Source organism: Neurospora hispaniola (assembly GCF_033458365.1).
Source record: "Neurospora hispaniola strain FGSC 10403 chromosome Unknown B0T23scaffold_4, whole genome shotgun sequence".
Lineage (NCBI taxonomy): Eukaryota > Fungi > Ascomycota > Sordariomycetes > Sordariales > Sordariaceae > Neurospora > Neurospora hispaniola.
Window position 1 is genome coordinate 3,815,586 of NW_026944409.1, and position 18,537 is coordinate 3,834,122.

General features: G+C 52.2%; 10 protein-coding genes across 10 annotated transcripts; 5 read left to right on the forward strand and 5 right to left on the reverse strand.

Annotated features, from left to right (window-relative positions):
• Positions 1-1,317: 1,317 nt before the first annotated feature.
• Positions 1,318-2,115, reverse strand: B0T23DRAFT_317049 (uncharacterized protein; the record flags this gene model as incomplete). The annotated part of the gene is made up of 1 exon (XM_062834973.1): positions 1,318-2,115. One exon carries the CDS (start codon positions 2,113-2,115, stop codon positions 1,318-1,320), a length of 798 nt encoding a protein of 265 aa, XP_062693402.1.
• A 6,194-nt stretch (positions 2,116-8,309) lies between these two features.
• On the forward strand, positions 8,310-8,525 carry B0T23DRAFT_317603 (uncharacterized protein; the record flags this gene model as incomplete). The annotated part of the gene is made up of 1 exon (XM_062835009.1): positions 8,310-8,525. A coding segment is annotated over one exon (216 nt), but the record flags the coding sequence as incomplete, so codon positions are not given.
• A 142-nt stretch (positions 8,526-8,667) lies between these two features.
• B0T23DRAFT_396229 (uncharacterized protein) lies at positions 8,668-9,342 on the reverse strand (the record flags this gene model as incomplete). Its single annotated transcript, XM_062838233.1, has 1 exon — positions 8,668-9,342. The coding sequence occupies one exon, from the start codon at positions 9,340-9,342 to the stop codon at positions 8,668-8,670; it is 675 nt and encodes a 224-aa protein (XP_062693404.1).
• Positions 9,343-10,019: 677 nt separating this feature from the next.
• Positions 10,020-11,229, forward strand: B0T23DRAFT_429156 (uncharacterized protein; the record flags this gene model as incomplete). The annotated part of the gene is made up of 4 exons (XM_062840175.1): positions 10,020-10,093; positions 10,142-10,167; positions 10,251-10,432; positions 11,017-11,229. The coding sequence occupies 4 exons, from the start codon at positions 10,020-10,022 to the stop codon at positions 11,227-11,229; spliced, it is 495 nt and encodes a 164-aa protein (XP_062693405.1).
• Positions 11,230-11,441: 212 nt separating this feature from the next.
• B0T23DRAFT_429157 (uncharacterized protein) lies at positions 11,442-11,837 on the reverse strand (the record flags this gene model as incomplete). The annotated part of the gene is made up of 1 exon (XM_062840176.1): positions 11,442-11,837. One exon carries the CDS (start codon positions 11,835-11,837, stop codon positions 11,442-11,444), a length of 396 nt encoding a protein of 131 aa, XP_062693406.1.
• A 1,269-nt stretch (positions 11,838-13,106) lies between these two features.
• On the forward strand, positions 13,107-13,268 carry B0T23DRAFT_296844 (uncharacterized protein; the record flags this gene model as incomplete). Its single annotated transcript, XM_062834293.1, has 1 exon — positions 13,107-13,268. A coding segment is annotated over one exon (162 nt), but the record flags the coding sequence as incomplete, so codon positions are not given.
• A 127-nt stretch (positions 13,269-13,395) lies between these two features.
• B0T23DRAFT_453912 (uncharacterized protein) lies at positions 13,396-14,373 on the forward strand (the record flags this gene model as incomplete). Its single annotated transcript, XM_062841191.1, has 1 exon — positions 13,396-14,373. One exon carries the CDS (start codon positions 13,396-13,398, stop codon positions 13,978-13,980), a length of 585 nt encoding a protein of 194 aa, XP_062693408.1. The 3' UTR covers positions 13,981-14,373.
• Positions 13,899-14,373, reverse strand: B0T23DRAFT_380893 (uncharacterized protein). The gene has a single exon (XM_062837230.1). The coding sequence runs from the start codon at positions 14,350-14,352 to the stop codon at positions 14,107-14,109; it is 246 nt and encodes an 81-aa protein (XP_062693409.1). The 5' UTR covers positions 14,353-14,373; the 3' UTR covers positions 13,899-14,106.
• An 85-nt stretch (positions 14,374-14,458) lies between these two features.
• B0T23DRAFT_442834 (uncharacterized protein) lies at positions 14,459-15,641 on the reverse strand (the record flags this gene model as incomplete). The annotated part of the gene is made up of 3 exons (XM_062840830.1): positions 14,459-15,123; positions 15,471-15,537; positions 15,606-15,641. The coding sequence occupies 3 exons, from the start codon at positions 15,639-15,641 to the stop codon at positions 14,531-14,533; spliced, it is 696 nt and encodes a 231-aa protein (XP_062693410.1). The 3' UTR covers positions 14,459-14,530.
• An 829-nt stretch (positions 15,642-16,470) lies between these two features.
• Positions 16,471-17,799, forward strand: B0T23DRAFT_404938 (uncharacterized protein; the record flags this gene model as incomplete). Its single annotated transcript, XM_062838950.1, has 6 exons — positions 16,471-16,518; positions 16,801-16,901; positions 17,029-17,095; positions 17,319-17,408; positions 17,543-17,606; positions 17,636-17,799. 6 exons carry the CDS (start codon positions 16,471-16,473, stop codon positions 17,797-17,799), a joined length of 534 nt encoding a protein of 177 aa, XP_062693411.1.
• Positions 17,800-18,537: the final 738 nt, after the last annotated feature.

Here is an 18,537-nt window from a genome sequence, read left to right on the forward strand (position 1 = left end):
TGGTTTAATGCAGGAACCGGCGCTGGAAATAAATATTGATTCATCTTAGGTTGGAAAGAACCAGGCGTATCAGATGCAACGAGGCTCCTCATGGACTGCTTTGTCTGGCCTGTGCAAGACGAGATGCCGGTGGTACAACCCATGTTGCTGCGATAATGTTTCAGGAGATCGAACATTGCTGGAAACGCTGTCTCTGGATACTGGCAACTGCTATCAAGTCTTAGTATTGGCGTTTCGAGATTCGAGCTGATGAAGGGAAAACACGGGCGATCAGGAGGGAGAAAATATGTACGTACGTACCTTAGTTATTTGATAGCATGTAAAGAACAGGTTGTCCTGCCAGTTGGCTAGGGTTGTGGTTGTTCTTATGGAAAGGCCGACGGCGGAAAGGTATCCCTGCCCTGTCATGACAGTGTTGTGAGTCTAATTGGTCAAACAGCAAGATGTGACTCTTTCACCGATGACTTGGTCGCTTGATATGACATAGTCATCCTGCTTACCTTTTGTTAGCTTTGTTATTTTGTTCAAAGCCTCCATACCATGGATTATCTGAGAGTCAAGAACTTGATGGCTGCGAACAGATGCCCGCAAGAATCCCTCCCCCACCTCAGCTGTACCTAATGAGTGCCATGCGTCAGAGTGCGTCAAAGGATGCCGTTAAATGCTGCATCGTGGCAAGCTTTAGACCACCTGAACCCGCAGGGAGCGTATGTAACCGGTGACGGGTAATAAGAAGCGCCTAGACAACTTTTGGAGCTTCTGGTATTTGTGATCCTGTGTCAAATCCAAACGCCAAGCCACTTAGACTTCCTTTGCATGATACTTGGTATTTGGTGACATTTCGGTGAGGCGACCGATGGAAAGGTTCTATCTTCACTTCTTGGTTGTTGTTGATGGTAGTAAATCTGCGAGTTTTGAGATGTTGCGCGTATGGCCAACGCTGTTCGAGTGAAGTTTCAAGCTTGCAAGTCTTCTCACGACACTGACGATGAATATGAAAGTCCCATCTGCTAGGAATGGTGTGCCCTCGAGAGGGCTGAGAGAGAAACAAGAGAAACTTGGAAGGGTAGGCTCCGTGGCTAAAAGAACTACAACAGGAAATAGAACGGTACTTCTTCTTGTACATTGGACGGTATCAAGACCTTGCTTCATAGCAATCACAATGTCAAACAAATTAGCTAGTAGCCTTGCGACGTAGACCAGTTGCGATAACTCTTCTAGGACCCCCTTTCTCTCTCACTATCCCATGACTCCCTTCACCACTCTCTGATTCACCATTCCCAGGCTCATCGCTCCTCCCTGGCACTTCTCCGTCTCCTACTCGGTGTCATCATCGTCATATCCTCCCATCCCATGCTCCCTTGCCCACTCCTCCCTCTGGGCGACGGTCATCTCGGCCAGCCGGTCATTAACCAGCTGACGCGGGCGAACTCTACCCGAGAAGAAGTCCTTGATCCACAATCTGGGACGAGGTGGATCAAAGCGGGTGGCAATGTACCACGGAGGAGGATACACAACAGTCCCTTTCGGGTCAGCACGCGAGTTCTCCTCCATCCAACGAATAGCCTCGCGGCGGAGGTCGGGCTCGGGAAGGGAGTTGTAATATTCAAGGCCAGACATGGCCACGTAATATCCTTCCTCGTTTCTACCGGCTATTCTGCGCGAAGGTGATCCTTTGGTGGTGGAGTTGGATTCTTCCTCTCCACTGTCCAAGTCAAACTCTGAATTGGAGAGCAGGTCGTCGATGTCGCTTGTCGACAGCTCGGGCTCGACTGGAACCAAAATTGGTCTTCGAGTGTTTCTGTGAATAGCGCGGTCGAGATCGTCGGCAATGTGAGGTTGATTGCCAGTTGCACCTTCGAACTCGTTGTCCGTCGGGTCTGACACTATTGATTCACCTTCCGACTCCTCGTCTTCGTGCTCTGACTCGAGGATTTTCTTTGGCGACGTGGTGTGCTGATGTGGAGAAGGGTCGCTCAGCTTATGTGAGGGCTCCTCGCGCTCCACTATCCTCTGACGCTTTTGGTTGCGAGCTTGAGGGAGACTGGTTTCGTGAGAAGAGGGGGATTTTCTCTTCGACGGTCCGGGGGGAGTGGTAGGAGGGTTGGCTTCCATTTTAACGGCGGGGGATAATAGACTTCTATAAGTTTTGGGAGTTACAAGCCAGTGAAATAGACATCGAGAGATGCTTGCCGTACCTTAAAGATCCAATATTTATTTATAAGGAAAAAAGACGTCGCACAAAGACGACGACGATACTAGGCTGGGTGACAAGAGGGACGCGACAAAGAACAAGGGCGACGTCGGCAAACTGAAAGCTCAGAAGGCGCTGATAGAGAAGGGTATGAAGAGTCTCGGCGATTCTGCTGGGTTTGCTGAAGAAGTGGTGGAAATTGGTGTAGTGAGGAGAACAGAAAGAGGCGTGCAAAAGATTTCCGGACGCGATCAAGTGGCAGGAAAAGGTAGGTAACCTTGGTGACGAGGAGAAAGTGAAGGAAGCTTCCAGGCAAAACTCAAGGCGGTCAACAAGTTACCGTCAGTGAAGGGTGCCTTCCAAAGTCGCAAACCTGAAAAGGAAGGAACGGTAATTTCACATCCTAACCCGTACACTGCCAGGCACATGACCGCCAATATTCGCTCTCGCTCCATCAACAGTCGCCAACAAGTCCTTGTTGATCTGATCAGCCTCTCCTGAACTACAGGAATTCCTATGCGCGTCATTCAGCAACATCCCGTACCGGTACTGCCCAGTTCCATTCCCGCCATCCAGATAAAAGGCAATCAGACATATGCCTCAAATCCCCAAGACCCAGATTTACACGAAACGCGACTTTTAGTATACGTGGCGAGATCAAACGCCCCCATTTTTCGCTCAAGCAGTTGAGATAGAGTGTCCCCAAGATCCCACCATCGCCAGCAGACCGCCGCAAGACCACCAAGACCGTTCAAGGATATCTAGGTTTGCAGCCCTTTCTTACCCGCCTCATTCCCAACTTGACGGGGATAGTACTAGATGCTACTTCCCTTACTGGGTGTGTGGACGGGGAAACCCCGTGTCAACTCCCGTATCGACAACAAGCAATGAACAGTTCTTTTCAAATTGACATTCGCTGCTACTCCAGTTATCATGACCGCCGATCAAATCTCCATAATCTTCGGACTTGATCCGACATACTCAAGTGTGCCGTTGTGGTCTTGATGATCATGCCCTCACCCTCGAACCTCTTGCCGGAGGGCAACGACGACTTCAACATCTGGAACTGAGAGGACGTACTGGGGATATAGTTGCGTACCTAGACTCATAGACTGGACAGGGCAAGGAACACGTCGTCGATTTGTAGATAGAGATATGGAGCAAGTCGACCTCGGGCTTCCAGCTCGCCGCCCAGCAACCCATCCACGAACCCCAACTGCAACATTCACCATGCCTCTACTGCATTCAAGCCTTTGCGTATCATGCGGCGAATGAACCGGCCCAAATCCACTGCAAAACATGCAACATCCAATCCAACAGCATCGGGCAATGGAGCAAGTGAGCCATTGCCGTTAACAACACAGCGACCCTACGGCGGATCAACCTAGCATAGACAAGCCATGTCCGGACCAACCAGTAAAGGACAAAGAGTGTTGGGATACTCTTCACAAGTATAAAGAAACGAATACGGCATCAGTATTGTCGTGGGGCGCTCAAGCGATTGAAACCGAAGATGCCGTGGCCGGTCGCTGGGAGGCATGCGAGGGGCGTGAGCCGTGGGCATTGGTATCAGTTTGTGTTGTTCTTCGCGCTCCGCTCTCAGTCATCTTCCTTATATCCAACGTTCTAGATCTCTGAACACGACCAACCCAAAAAGAATTGCTGATCGGTTTTAGTAAGACACCTCTCGGTACAACCAACCAGATCGGGTTGAAAGTAAGAAGTAAGGAGAAGATCATCAAGTTTGATAGTGAGATATCTTCTCGAGACGCCATCTGATATCTCTCGGACAACTGATTTTCCCATCTGGATGAAAGTCTTTCTCCTGTGGATATTGATGGAATTAGCATATAAAAGAAATTTTTCTCATCCCCTCCTTCTTCAACCAAACCTCTTCCTCCATTTTCTACCAAACCTCTTCTTTACTTGAATCCCCAGCCGACTACAGCACTACTCCGACCATAGTAACCCTCGCCGCACAACGACACCATGCCCCCGAAAGCTAGAAAGAAGACCGAGGTTAAGGGTAAGGCCAAGTTTGAGGTGGAAGACAGGAATACCAGCGACCAGCCATATATCACCAACCCTGTGAATCCTCAGCATTTGCAGATGCTATGGCATCCCGAATTCTCTTAGCATCGGGATCCATCCCGGTATTCGGCCTCTTCCGGGAGTAACAGTAACGCAATCCTCGTCCAGGCGGGTTACCCTGAGCATGCCGGGTATCACAACCTCGATTATGTACGTCCTAGACTCCCTGCTATTGCGGAGCAACCCGACGAAGACCTGGTGTTCGTCCAGAGAACTCCGCGGGAAATCTCACCGTCGGACGCCAATTACAAGAAGATTGCGAAGAACAGAGTGCCTGGCCAGACGTTGGCCTACCTACCTACTGAACGTCACCTCGGACCTATGGTACAAGGCACACAGACTTCTGGCACCCCACTGTAGCTACCTTTGAATCCCAAGTGTTACATGTCAATTATGTTTCTGTCGCTGCTGTCTATTGTATTTCTGACCGAGCCCGTAACCGTGAGTATCCCCCACTCTTATTCGTTCTTACTGTAACCTTATGCTCTTACTCATGACCAGGGAAAAGGCTTGTAGCTTCGCTTCTGGGTTATTGTTTCAGCGTCGTCAGCCGTCATCCCGAACCTTGGCAGTCATGTCATGGTAGATCAGCTGGCCTTTGAAGGTATGGTGCGTTTCTGGTCCGTCGTGATGATATTGTTTGGCGAGATATCGCATTTGATCGGACATGATTACATTGACGACGGAACTCGGCTTTTGTAAGATGCAGCATGCGACATCAACCACAGGACGTGCCTCTGTGCCAGGTGCGCGGCGAGCAGATGAGGCCGCGCTTCACACTACCTATCGAATTGGTACAATCGGGTCGGTAGCGGAGGGGCGCGGGGGCACGGCGCGACGAGCCAGCCACCTAGCCTGCCCCATTGAAGGCCGCCGCAAGTGCTTCCCATGACATTACATGGCATCCAATAGCCAAACAACCGTCAAACAACTCCGGCTATCTCGTGGGCAACCACTTCAGACAAAAACATTGCTTGCCACAATTCCTATCTCTAGAGAGCTCACCAAACTTCGGGAAGATGATTAGTTCCGAAGAGAAGTAGTGACTCTGGCTACGCCGATCTCTGGTCTCTCTAAAAGAGAGTTACAACCGACAATGAGGACCGCAACGCAACGGCCACGTGAGGGCCGATTGTCGTGAAGCGTGCTATTCCTCCTGGGGAAGATTCCGGTTTGGGCAGTTCAACGGACTCTAGAGAAGAAGAGAGTCCCAACGGACAAGGAGAACCGCAACGGACCGGCCACATGGGCGCCAGTTGTCGTGAGGCGTGCTATTCGCTCCTTTGGGGGACAAGTTTGAGCCCAGGACGTCCCAAGTCCCGACCCGGCTTGACCAGTTCCTCCCGTGCAGCCGGTTGTCCCTGCCGACTACCATGCAACGGCGCTCCTCATGAGTGACGTTTGCGAGTTCAAGTCTCCACCCGCCTATTGATCGCGTGGCCAGATTTCGCCACCTTTTCCCTTCAACGAGAATGTTTTGGCATCGGCTGGTGAAATCCAAGGGCATTACTCCCTCCTGTATATAACTCAGCCGTTCCGGGTACATGCGGCCTGCCGAGTCTATCCTCGTCCGTGGGAGCAGCACGCGTAGATACTACCGGAGGGGCGTGCCATAAAATACGAAAAGGTCTGAAAAATCTGGACCCAATCGTCGGCATGATAGCCGCCGAAAGTTTACACCACCCTGTGCAGCGCACTTGCGTTGAGGTCTTTGATGGTTCGTTGCGTGGTGTAGCGATGGAGGGCGACGAAGATGGTAGCACGAATGCCCTCACGGGCCATGACCAGGGGCATGTTTAGTTGCTTTGCATCGGTTGTGCCAGGGGATGCCAGGTCCCTGTGTCGGTAACTCTACCTAGTTACGGTGTAGAGGGGGCGGGAGGGTCGGTACGCCCGCGTTCTCTACGGTACGCATTGATGGGCATTGATGCATCTGCAGTTCACTTGATGCATGTCTTAAAAATGGTATGCATGTCGTTGAACTTGACACCATTCCAATTTTGTGGCTTGTACGGGCGCTCCATATGAGTCAGGGGACCGAACCAATCGGCTATTAGAAGATAGTTGGCGACAGTCTTCGGGAGACGCTGGCTTGCTCTCTTATGTTCGGCCCATGATAGCAACGTCGAGGCTAGAGGAAGGCTGGGTGAACCACGGCTTGGTGAGCTTTTGGCGTTGCTTGAGCTTGTGTTGTAGAGATCTCGGGATCGGATCGCTCTCTTTCCTCTCTGGCCCGCTGCCTGCTGTCGCCGAACAATTCGGCATAACAACTCCTACCATCGAGGAACTCCATGCTATCGCCCAGGGTGCCGAGATGGCTGATGGAGAACGCACATTCACCATAAGTGATAAAAACGTCAGGCCATTGGAGAACAACTACAGCATCGACCAGTTGGCGTTAATCCTACAACTATGGTGCGAAGACCATCAGCAAGACTTGGTACTTGGTTGCCTAATGAGTAGGTATTGGGTTACTCAACCTCTACGATAACAACAATACTACGGCCGATACGGGTACTGTATGGATCTACGGTTCCAATAACGGGCGGGCAACGGCGGACGAATACACCGACCACTACGAAGCTCTCCGTAGCCCGACAGTCCCAAGCTCGCCAAATAGCAAACCGTCTCCAACATACTCGCTTAAAGTCTCAGACTTTTCCCCATCCGCCTCCATTGCCGAGAGCTCCGCTAATAGGTGCCATGTCGTCAGAGATTCTTCTTATTAGAGGTAATGATGGTATGAGGGGCACTCACTTCAAGCCGAAGGGCAATTTGGAGCTGACAATACCTTTTGTACCTTCCATTGGGATATATCCCCGCCCCTTACCTATCTTTTGATCCCAAGTCGCGTCTCAGTCTCGATCTCCAAACACCGTCAGGTCAACCTATGTACCAAACCTTTACAGGGGGTATATGTAGTACTTCGACAGCACCCAATCACCCATGAAACCGACTCAGATCCTGAAGAACTCCTGGCAATAGAGACCACTTATCAGCCAGCTTCTGCGAACCTGGATGTCCTTGACAAGCCAACTCCCAACACTAGCGAACCGACCCAAAAAGAGACGCTGGTTCCCGTTTGTTCCGAAAGAAGACGGCTTTGGAGACGCCCAAGAATAAATCATCCGATCCCGAGGCTTCCCTCATGTCGTCCGTCAATATTGTCCGTTGTAGACGATGAACGCTGTCGGGTTCCTGATTGGTAACCGCGATAGTTGATGGGGTTTTCTGTCGGTGTGCATAACTGCAAAATTGTATACATGTATGCATGGGACCAAATCTCAAGCATGGGATTGTGGGTATTGAGGCCCGTGTACAGAAATCTCTCCCGAGGCAAGAGACAGATGCTGTCTCGGAACAAATCGTCGAAGTAGCCATAATGCGGGTCTCGGCTTCGAAGCGACCAGAAAATGCAGTGGAAAAGTGATCAAGTGATTGTCTCTTCACATTCGACATTAACATGCCTTCTATTTTCTGCCAGAGACTCAAATCCTGTTTCCCAAAACAATTGGCGACCAGAAAGCCGGAAGTCGCGGTTCAGGAGCCCCGTGTCGTGTGTCCCCACTCCAGTTGCTGAAGTGGAATCGGGTGGCCTGTCCCGCGCCAAACTGGCCCTCCCACTTTTCATGGACACTCTCCATTTCCACACGTTTAAACAAGTCCACGCAGTGAATATTATTGCCAGTTGAGTTTCATTCGGTTTCAATTCGATCAGGAGCTCATTTGCGCCAAGCTAACAATTCCGCTTTTTCCAGACTTCGCCCCGCCGTGCACCCAAAACCCGAATCGCGTCTTTGCCTCTACCTCTCGTGGACACTCCGTTCTCATCGTTCCATCACGCCGTGTATTTGCTCCCACACCTTTGCCAGAGGAAATGGAATGCCACGGCTATATTTTTCAGCAATGAGATGGTGCCCCCGGTGAGACAGAAGATGAGAGACATGATGGACAACTACGCCCCTGGGTGCGGGCCGCGAAGATTTTGGCCCGCATTGCGCGGTTGCCCCTCTCCCTTTCTGGCGATCCGTCCCCTCGCTTGGATTACAGGTCGCTCATGGACTTGATGAAAGACCTGGGAAGTCGTTGGGAAAAACCGACCATCACCAACCCACACGTCAATACCGCCTCGTTCCCGTTATTTTACAAGGATGACGCCCAGACCGCAAAGTATCTGTCGGAGGCGTCGAACATGATTGAGCGGATCGCACAGTTGACGAGTGATAGCGGGTCGTCCTAGGAGGAGACCCGGTCCCGCGTTCGCGAAGAGATCACCAGCAGTGCGCTTTGAAAATCCCTAGTCTCTAGGCGCCACCCCTTCACCAACTGCATTCCTGACGGGGAGTTGCTTGTGAGGGGGGCTCGGGCACTCGGTAAAACAGTCAAGGATGTTTCAAGCGAGGAGGCTGATCCGCCTGTGTTCGATTACGGCACACTTCCTGACTGTCCATGCAAACAAAGGTGACTTCCCGAGACCCAAATACCATGTTGACACAGTCTTTTGGCTGTATGAGATGGGCGTCAACAATGAGGTACATGAACATGTAAGATAGCCCGCCATCGTAGTTGAGTTGGATCAACTTTTTGACGGTACTAACTCCTAATGTGGCCTTCTCATCACTACGCGATACCTCATCGAATACCCGGGTACGTATCTCACGGTTCTCCCTCTCCCCGGCCCCTCGGCCCCGGCGGCGGCCCCCTCCGATGAGTTGTGTGCGATTTAGGAGTATGTTACGACGTTGGGGGCTAGGCTCGGTGCGATGGAGGTTGGCGACAACCGTAAGAGGAAGGCCAGTCGCCCTCGGCATTGCGAGGTCCTCGACCTCGTGTTCGGGCAGCTCGACGAACACATCTTTGAAGAGGTCGTCCGTGATCTGGGTAATCTCTTCGTGCCGACGATGACTGCAAGGCCGGAAAGGAGTTGCTGAACAACGTGGTATTGATCCATTTTCCATTGCCAGCGATATTGATGAGTGCCCAAAGCTGTAATGGGTGCTCAACTCGTCGAGAAGTGCACCGGAACTGGGTATGGTGCTGTCCGCGAAATTGGTCATGGTTCTGTCGTTTCTCGTCTTCATTTGTCCTAGTGTCGATAGTGACTGGAGAGGGAAGAAAGGAACGACAGGGGTCATCGATGATTGGGATACTTACAATGGGGTCGGGAAGAGGATGGAATTCGGAGAAAGAGGGGAGAGGGAAGAAGCGATTTGAAAGATGGGTTGGACGGGATGTTTGCAGCCCCCCTTACAGACACACCACGCAGCAGGAGATGCAGCAGCAGGAGAAGCGGATCGAAATGCGGCGGCCGCAGCGGTTTTGAGGATAGAGACGAAGGGAGTCGAATAGGGTGCCCCGGGAGTACATGGCGTCCCTTGTTTTCCTCGTACCCCCCTCCGTTGTAGAGAGGCCCTTGACCCCTTGCAACATATCAGTAATATCAGTTGAAAATTGAATGGAAAAAATGAAACGTCTTGAAAGGAGTCATGACGCGTCGCTGGTTTGGTGTGGGAGTTATTATCGCCTAGGAAACTTTTTTCTCCCAGAAAACGCCAGGATTATACTTTGATGGGAACCAAGAACTGAACTGAACAGAGAGCCACGGCCTCTCATGTATTCCTCGGGTTCTCTCCCTGGTTCCTATGGGAACCCATCCCCTCCCTCCTCCTCTTCCCCCTCCCCTCTTTCCTCCTCCACGCGCGTTGTTCATTTCTGTAACAACACCTCTCCAACCATGGCTGCCCTCACCCCCGCCCAGCGCACCCTCTTGCACGAGTACCGTGCCACCGTCCTCCACATCAACATCGGGTAAGCATTTCCCTAGTCCTCTTGTTGTATCACTGACTTCAAACTTAGCAAGGCCCGCGAGACTCCCTGGGGAAGTTGGTGGAAGAATGTTGTTTGGTGGGAGGGAGTACAATGATTGCACAATGATATTATTTCCCAAAAACCGACGCGGCCGTAGAGGCCGTAGTAGGCTGCTTGGAAGGCCATCTGTACAAAGGCGTCTGGGGAGAAGCCCATGGAGGTGATGAAGTTCTTGCCGTAGCAAGTTCTACCTGGCGCGCTGAAGTCGTCGCCCTTCCTTTGGCTTCCCCCGCCGGCCACGTATGGAAGCCGTTGGCCGCAACGTGTGTGTCCAGAGCCGTAAGTCCTTCTCCTACCTTAGTAAACGCTTATTAAGGGCACTGTTCTTTAGATGGAGTACCTACGGGTGCAGGACCTTCACTCCCAAGGAAAGCCTGTGCGGGCATACCCTAGTATGCTGATCCTACCACCCGGTCTAGTCGTGCAGACGTTCAAAGAGCTTCGGGCGTGCTCAAATCTGAATGGTTCCAGTGATCGAAAACTGAATGAGGCCAAACAGGAGGGAGGGGCCCGGACGGGAGGGGAGCTCTCGCGGTGTCTTTTCTGTCTGGGCTCCAGCTGACGGGAGGGTGGCGTAGGAGTGAGTGTACGGGGATTTTTCCCAGGCCTTGGTATCCGCGTCTGGTATGAATACCCTAGTCAGATGAAGGAAGGGGATGACCGGCGGGCTCGCACCCTAGTCCAAAGAAACTTTCGACGATCTGATGGATCGTTGCGTTCAGCGCCGCGACCACCCTGATACGGCGAAAGTTCTCACATTGCAGCGCATATAGAGCGGCATCGGGGAAACGAACGAGCAAGCCCAGATTCCATATGCTCACTTTGTGTTTCGCAACCTGTTGCACCTTCCGAACATTGAACAGGCGTTCCTGAAGCAAGCAAAGACGGCCCGCGGGGGCAAGGGCAAAGCCAGGGAGCCTGACTCCGACTTCAAAACCCCAAAGTTCCCAGCTGACGTGATCAAAGACGTCGTGACAGCACAGAGAGGCGGAAAGTGGTCTTTCAAAGGCACGGCGACCTTCTCAGGAGGTGGGATTAAAGATGAGCAGCGGGCATCGTGGCTCTGTGGACTCTAGGTTTTGGAAGCAGCAAGATGCTTCCTTCTCGAGCCCCAGAGAGCGAATCGGCGCTCCACTGGAGAAGAGCCTCCCTACATGAAACTGCGTCTATGGGAGCACGCAACGACAACAAAACACATTAGCATGGAGGCGAAAACAAAAACTCAATTTGATTTTAGCCTATGTACCCTCCAACACAGCCGGCAGCGCATCGGCGCCGCGACAAACCCTCATGTGCCAGGTTTGCCTTTGCCTTTGCCCTTGGACTGTTCGTGCTTGGCAATAGCATCGCATTGCCTCTTGAGCTGGGAGTTCTCCTTGCTTGACTCAATTGAGGGGAGGACGACGACTTCCTCAACCTCGACAGCATTTTGGATCGCGCAGTTCTGAACTGGGTAATTGGTTCTCGATTGGACTGCATTTTCAGGAGTGGGCGAAGCAACTTGCTCGGAAAGACTTTCATCGGCAGTGAACAGAGTGACTTTCTCTGGGGAATTACGATCCATTTGATCGCCAGCAGAGCGAGCGGGAACAGCTTGTGAACCAGCAGCTGAATTGGAAGAAGAAGAATGAGCGACTTGCTCAGTGGGCTGCTCGCTGTGATCGCGGTTTTGCATATGCGACATGTTTGTGTTTGGTCTGCGATGATGATAGATTTTAGCGGTCGACCAAGAGCAAATCGAATTTTGCATTAGACTGGATTGTGATGACTCGAGAGGCAAGTTTTTCTTGGTTGTTGGAGCAAGAATAATCAGTCGAGGAAGCAAGTCGGGAAAGAAAAAGTTGAGGAGGGGCAACGCTCGACAAAAGTTCAGGCAGAAAGTTCAGACGGAAATGATGAAAGGTCTAAAAGCGGTGACGTGTTGACGCGTGAGGAAGGAGCACGAGACGCGAGTGAATGGTGGTTTGGGTCCAAGTCTAGGTATTAGTCCTGGAAAGGGGCACGGAGCAGGCGACTACCGAAAACGGGAGACAACTTGCCTCCTCCATCCACCAGCTGGCCCGTCGAAGCCCGCCAGCGTTATCAATCACAGAACAATCTTGACCAAGTCGGGCCTGAGACCGCCAATGACCATTCATCGCGTTGCGCTTGCCCACCGCGCCCTGGGCAATGAAATCGCAATCGTGACCAACGCTATGCTCAAGAGTGCCCTGTATCGTTTCCCACCAGATCCAGCACATCATTCACGAGTCTGGCAGTGGATTGGTGACGCATCATTGCCTTCTGATGCCACTCAAGGAGCTCATGCACCAACGGAGGGCCGAAACGAAAGCTGCTGAAACTCCCCAAGAGAGAGAAGAACGGTTGAGAAAGGATCGCCCGAGCGCTAGTGGAGGGCCAACAAGAGGGCAGCAAAACTCCACTCCGGGGGAGAAAACAACAGTCAAGACCGAGGACCACTGTCCTTGGCCAAAGGATGACGAACACCATGGCATCGACGGATCAAACCCTTTGCAATGCAGCACTCTATGGCTCTTAAAGGTGCGTACTTATCTTTCCATCTCAAATACCAGCCGTTACTGACGTGGTCAAATCGGACAAGATTCTGAAGAGAGCGAGAAACGAAACCGTCACGATATGACCTTAATTCGTTCCTCCAATACCTAGCCCAAGACTACCACGGCTTCTGCTCCAGGGCATCCACGATCCGGTTACAGAGTCTGATACCGAAGATCTAGACACCAACAGCCTCCTATCCCATAGGTTAAGATTCCCTGTAACCTTTTGTCGACCTCCTATTCCCAAACCAGGCCCGCGCTTACCTCTACCAATAGGAAATGGGGCACCTCTGTTACATACGAGGGCTTGTGCTCTCACGACGCTTTGGACAGGGGCGCCAGAAAACAAGACTGCTTCTTGCCAAAGGGATCATATCTCCCAGCTGGTCGAAGGACTCGATGGCAACGAAGACATTGATCTTTTCGAAGATGGCCAAAACGATGATGACGATGAGAGCCAAGATGAGGTTGGCCAAGACGTTTTCGCGGCCATCCGCCGACACAATGTCACTACCCAGCGATCAAGGAGTGGGATCCACAGGATGGAGTACGCAGTAACTTCAGCCTACAGAGATATCCTGGAGGAACTCGAACAAGCCCAAGGAAGCTCTATAGGGGGCTAAACGCGAGAAGGATTGAGGTCCCTTTGACGGGGGTTGGGTCTGCTTGGGGTGGTGCTTGACCATGCCTGTCGTTATGGCCGCTATCATCAGCGCGTCCGCCACGATCGTTGTCATCGCCACCACCACTGCCTCGACACAAGTGACTGATAGGTTTCGAAGAACAGAAGTTACCAGCGTTGAAGCAGCTGTTATCCTCATCGTCGCCGGCAGTAGCAGCAGACATTGTGTCGGTTGGAACTCGCCGCATCGCTGCTCCACAAGATCATCGACTGGTTCCCCGAGGTTCCATCGACCCCCGAGCAGAGATCGCGCGGTGATGGTGCCCGCAGTCACTCCTGCGCCCGTGCCCGCGCCCGCGCCTGCTGTTGCTCCCGCTGCTTCTCCTGCTTCCGCTGCTCCTGCTATGGCCCCTCCGGTCTCTCCGGCTTCCCAGACTCCGAGCGGTAGTGGCGGTGGGAACCGCAAGTTCACCAAGGCGCCCATTCACGGCGCTTCGTTTGCCTGGTGCTCCCAGTGCATGACAATGGGAGACCACGACGCCTGTGTGCCCGCCGAGGGCAAAAGTTGCTGCATCCCCCGCGCCCGCTCGAAGAACTCGAGCACCTGTCGGCGGCAGCCCTCTGCCGTCTGGGCGCGGTACTCCTAGTTGGAGGAGGGCCACCCAGGCGGTACGTCGTATAGGAGGCTTGAGTTGATTCGAGAATAGGTTTTCGAGTCAAAAAGTCTCGTGTGGAGGGCCGTAGACCTTCCCAAAATTCCCTACCCAAGGTACTCATCTGAAGTCCCGAGAATTTCCATGGATTCGACGCGTCTCTTCAATCATATCGGAGGATTTCCCAGGGAATGGCACCTGTCGTTTCATCTGGTCTTCTTGCCAGGGAATTTCTTCATCCCAAGTCATCGATACACCATCACCCCCGAGCCCGAGGCTGGTGAGGTCGCCACCTCCGCCATTGATGCGCGTGCCTTCCATCGTGTTCTCCGCGAGAACAACCCTTTCCTTGAGCGTATGGCGCATAGCTCAACCGCCACGCCAGCTAATAAAGTACAGTGACATGATATACGAGATAGAGAACCAAACGAGGATCCTTCCTGCGAGAGTCCAGGAGATAAGAGTTGCGACACCGGCCAAGGCTTCCCGTGAAGAGGTCGAGGGGATTTTCCACCAATTAATTGATCCCCTTTCAGAGAGCTCGTCAACAGATACCACCATCGGTACCCCCAGGATCTGAAAATATCCCGGAGATACTCCCGGATTCACCCGACACACCCGGCTTCACAAGGCCATCTGGGTGGCCAAGCTCGAAAGACGGCACGAAGTCCTTGTCGTTGACAAGCCGGATGACATTGTCGTGCTTAGACGGGCACTTGAATACCTCTATTTGCTGGAGACCTGCTTCCCAAACGAGCGTTGTGAACGCTCGGATATCAGTAAGACGGTTCAGGGTTGGTGTAGCGGAGGCTGCGGAGCTGGAGGAATCAACGTCTTCCTCGGAATCAGAGATGATGATAGTAGGAGGGATGGCGTTGAAAAGCTGCTTGATGGAGCGCGACCCCAACTCAACAGTATCCTTCTTTGAGCGCTTCAGAGCCCGGGATGGGCCTGTCGGAGGGGCACGAGCCGGCCCGATAAAACCGAAGTAGCCATTCAAAAGTTGCTGGCGCTGAGGGGGGGGAAAGGCAGAATCAGGGATCTCGTCTTTGGTCTTTGGCGAGCGCCGTGTTGATTTCTTAACAGCGGAATCCGGCTTTGTGGTGTTTGCTGCTCGCTTGGATGACGGCCGAGCACCTTGACAGGTCGTTTTGTTCAAGCAATCAGGGACAAGTCGGTGATGAAGATTGATGCTTCAAGAGCAGTGCTGTCCAGGCGTGCCTTCTTGGCCGCGACCGGGCTTTCCGCAACCTCTTCGTCCTCTACGGCGTGCTTTCCACGGTTGCGGGATGTCGTGGAAGGGGTGTGTCTGATGTGGTTCGGGCATTGCGTGCCCCCGCCATTGTAGTGGCAGTTGTTGCATGCTTTGGAGGCAACACCCTCCACCCTACTGCACTTCTCAAAAATTCCGCGCGACCCGCACGCACCGCACGGAGTCTGATCGCCCACGACCGTAATCAGCTACGCCTCGATACGTGAGTTACGGTTGTGTGCGATTTCGGCACCCTCAGTGCCAGGGGCCGAACTCTTAAATGTCAAATGGCGCAGAACCTACGGAGTAGAAGGGTTAGCCTTACGGAAATGAAAATATTTGAAAGGGGTGTAAAGTGATTGCTTACAGGCATGTCCAAGAGCTTGCTGATACTCTGGGGCATTCTTTTGCCCTCCCACTGCTTGCGGACGCCCTTAATAGACAGTATTGTCATGTCATTCAGCTGCACTCAGTCAGGACAGTTGTAGCATTCTTCAATGGTCGATGCGAATTCCGTTGCTCCGGTCAAGTCGACACGAACTGCCACGGTTCCGTCTCGCTTCACCACATATACCGGTCTTGCTCTCTGTGGCAGAGTGACTGTTGATTTCTTCTTGGTGCCAATGTCTGAGATCTCAACTGACGCCCATGCCTGGGTGCCGGAGAGCAAAAGATTGCCGCAAAAAAATAAAGACGACGGTAACAAAGGTGCGGACGACATCATCCATCGCCATCCGGCCTGTTGGACAACCAAAATCCCAACAGCCAAAGGATCCCTCCCTATCACCACGCGGCTCTTGGACCAAATGCATAACGCCAAACAAGTATGGGCCTTTTGACGAATGTGTCTCAGGCGGAAATTTCGTCAGCAAAGGCACTTGCACCAATTGCTTCTACAAGGTGTCTGTACCAATTGTTTTTACAAGGGCAAAGGCTTGGCCGTAATAACAGAGGCAAATTCGCCAACATCCCCTCCCCAGTCGCTAGTCAAGTTCTGTGAGGTAGTGTCGCAGATTAGCCGTGGACGGGCAGAGCGGTGGGTGTTCCCAGCCAAAGTGGAAGTCGGAGCCGCAGCAGGGAGTTATTGTCGGCAGCGGCCGAAATCCATCGGTCAGACGGAACTCGAAGGGCAGGCAGATAGCGCTATGCTACCTACTGGGCGCTATATTAGGTACCCACAGAGCTTCTCATCAGTAATGTCGTTGTTCTTGAGGGAGGGCTGGGCTGGTGAGATGGCTTGTTTCCTTTTTTTTTTCTTTTTTTTTTTTTTTCTCATGTGTGTTTGTCTGCTTGTTTTGTCTGTTTATACATCCGCGAACAAGCCTACTCGAAACAAAAGTCATCATTGCCAAAGCTGAGCAATTTGGTGTAAACTAGCTACCTAAAGGTGGGAAGAATGTGTAAAGACATTACCTCGTCAATGTCAAAATCGAAAGGGGGTTCATTCGCTCCTTTCCCGTCAACTCCCATGTAAACGCTCCAAACCATACTCCTCCATCAAACCACCCTCCTTGTCAACTATTTCCCAGCGCTGCTCACTACATCTTCCCCGCTACCCAAAGTCCCGAAACTTCATCATTTCTGCTAATCACGGCCGACTCCTGATTAGGCTGATCTTCTCCAGCCCTGCACCAACGACACCACACCTCTTCTCGTCTCATATGTGATGGGGTGAATTGGAATTGGAATTGGTTGGGCCGAGATCGCGCCACTACATTGGCTTGTTCGTACCTGGAGATGAATGGGGATGGCTGCCCATCGAAAGCAAGCGGCTCTGAGGTGTAGAAAAGGCTCGGGGTTGCTGGGACGGGAGGGCTCAACAGAGTCCTACTAGACATCGAGATTCGAGTCGAGAATGTATTCGGGGCGGAGATGGTCATCGTCCCGAGTATGGCCTGTTTCTCTCGAGAAACTCCAACAGCAAGAGGATAGAGCACAAGTTGGCGGTCACGGCTCGACTCGGCTCTGCTCGGCTCGGCTCGGTATGGTATGGCTCGATAGGTCTTTAAGATTGGTCAGTCGATGCTGTTATGTGAGAAACAGCATATTTGGATCCCACGAGACGCTGTAAGGTCCGTAGGGACTCAGTGACCGGTACATTGCCGGCGGGCAGAGCGATCTAGACGGTAGCGCTACTCTCGCTCCTGAAGAAGCTATTGGTGTTAGTGCAGTGAGTCATGTATGGGATGTCAGGCGGAGCAGGCTGACTGACTGTTGAGAGACATAGCGGGTTGAGTTATCTGAGGACAGGTAGTAAACAAAGTAAATAACTTGGGGCTGGATTTATATACTATTATGCCCTAGGTAGTTCATCGCCTGAACAAGTGTTGGAATGGCCAAGGCGGAAGTTCAGACCCGCATTTTGCTAGTGAGGTTTGGCCTCCTCACTTTCAATAGAGCCAGAAGCGTTGTCGGCGTCGTATATTGTGGGTGCTTTGGGTGCGTATATATGGGATGATGAGAAGGCGGTGTCACAGCCACATGTTGGCCGGCTCTATTCGTACACAAGGATATCAATCGTGGAGAAAGAGCGTCTTGATGGGTTGGGTGCCGTGACCTAGGTTTTGTGGGGGTTTGGACTGCTTTTGGATTATTTTGGGAACTTGGTAAAATTGAATGGCCCTTGTCGCAAGATCTTCAGTCAAGTTGCCTGGCCAGGTAGCCCAGGTGATGGAGTTAGGGGATCATTGTGTGGTAGATCGTGGGCCTTTTATACATACCCATCCAGGCCACAAAGCATTACCATAGTGGGGCGTGGTCATTTCGTCGTCAGAACATGACTGCTTCTCTCCCAGGCGACCATCGTCATCCAGCATTGCTGCCGCAAACAGAAGAAACAAGAAATAGAGGAGGGTAGGTCAGACTCATATTGAGCCAAGCTGTATCATTTGCCTTTGAATATATCCATCTTTGTATTATGTTCAAATATCTTTTCTACACCAATATTGGTCTCCATTGGAACCAGTTGATGGCCAACGCACCGGACGCACCTGTTTCTCGCATATGGTCATCATCACCATCATCACCCTTCTCTTTGATATCTTGGCAGGCTTCTAACATTGTTCGTCCGGTGCTTTCTTTCACGCACCAGTATAACAATCACCATATGCCGTTCGTTGAGAGCGGAGGCTACATTAGGCACCAGACCTGTGACTGTCACCATCACACTGACTGTGCGCGTACGTAACCCGGCGATGTACAATTTTCCTGTGACACATGTTGGGTCAGCTGGTGTTTGCCATGATGGGGGAGAGGAGGACGTACGTCATGCCCATAAGCCCAACCTTTCTGTTGGGCAC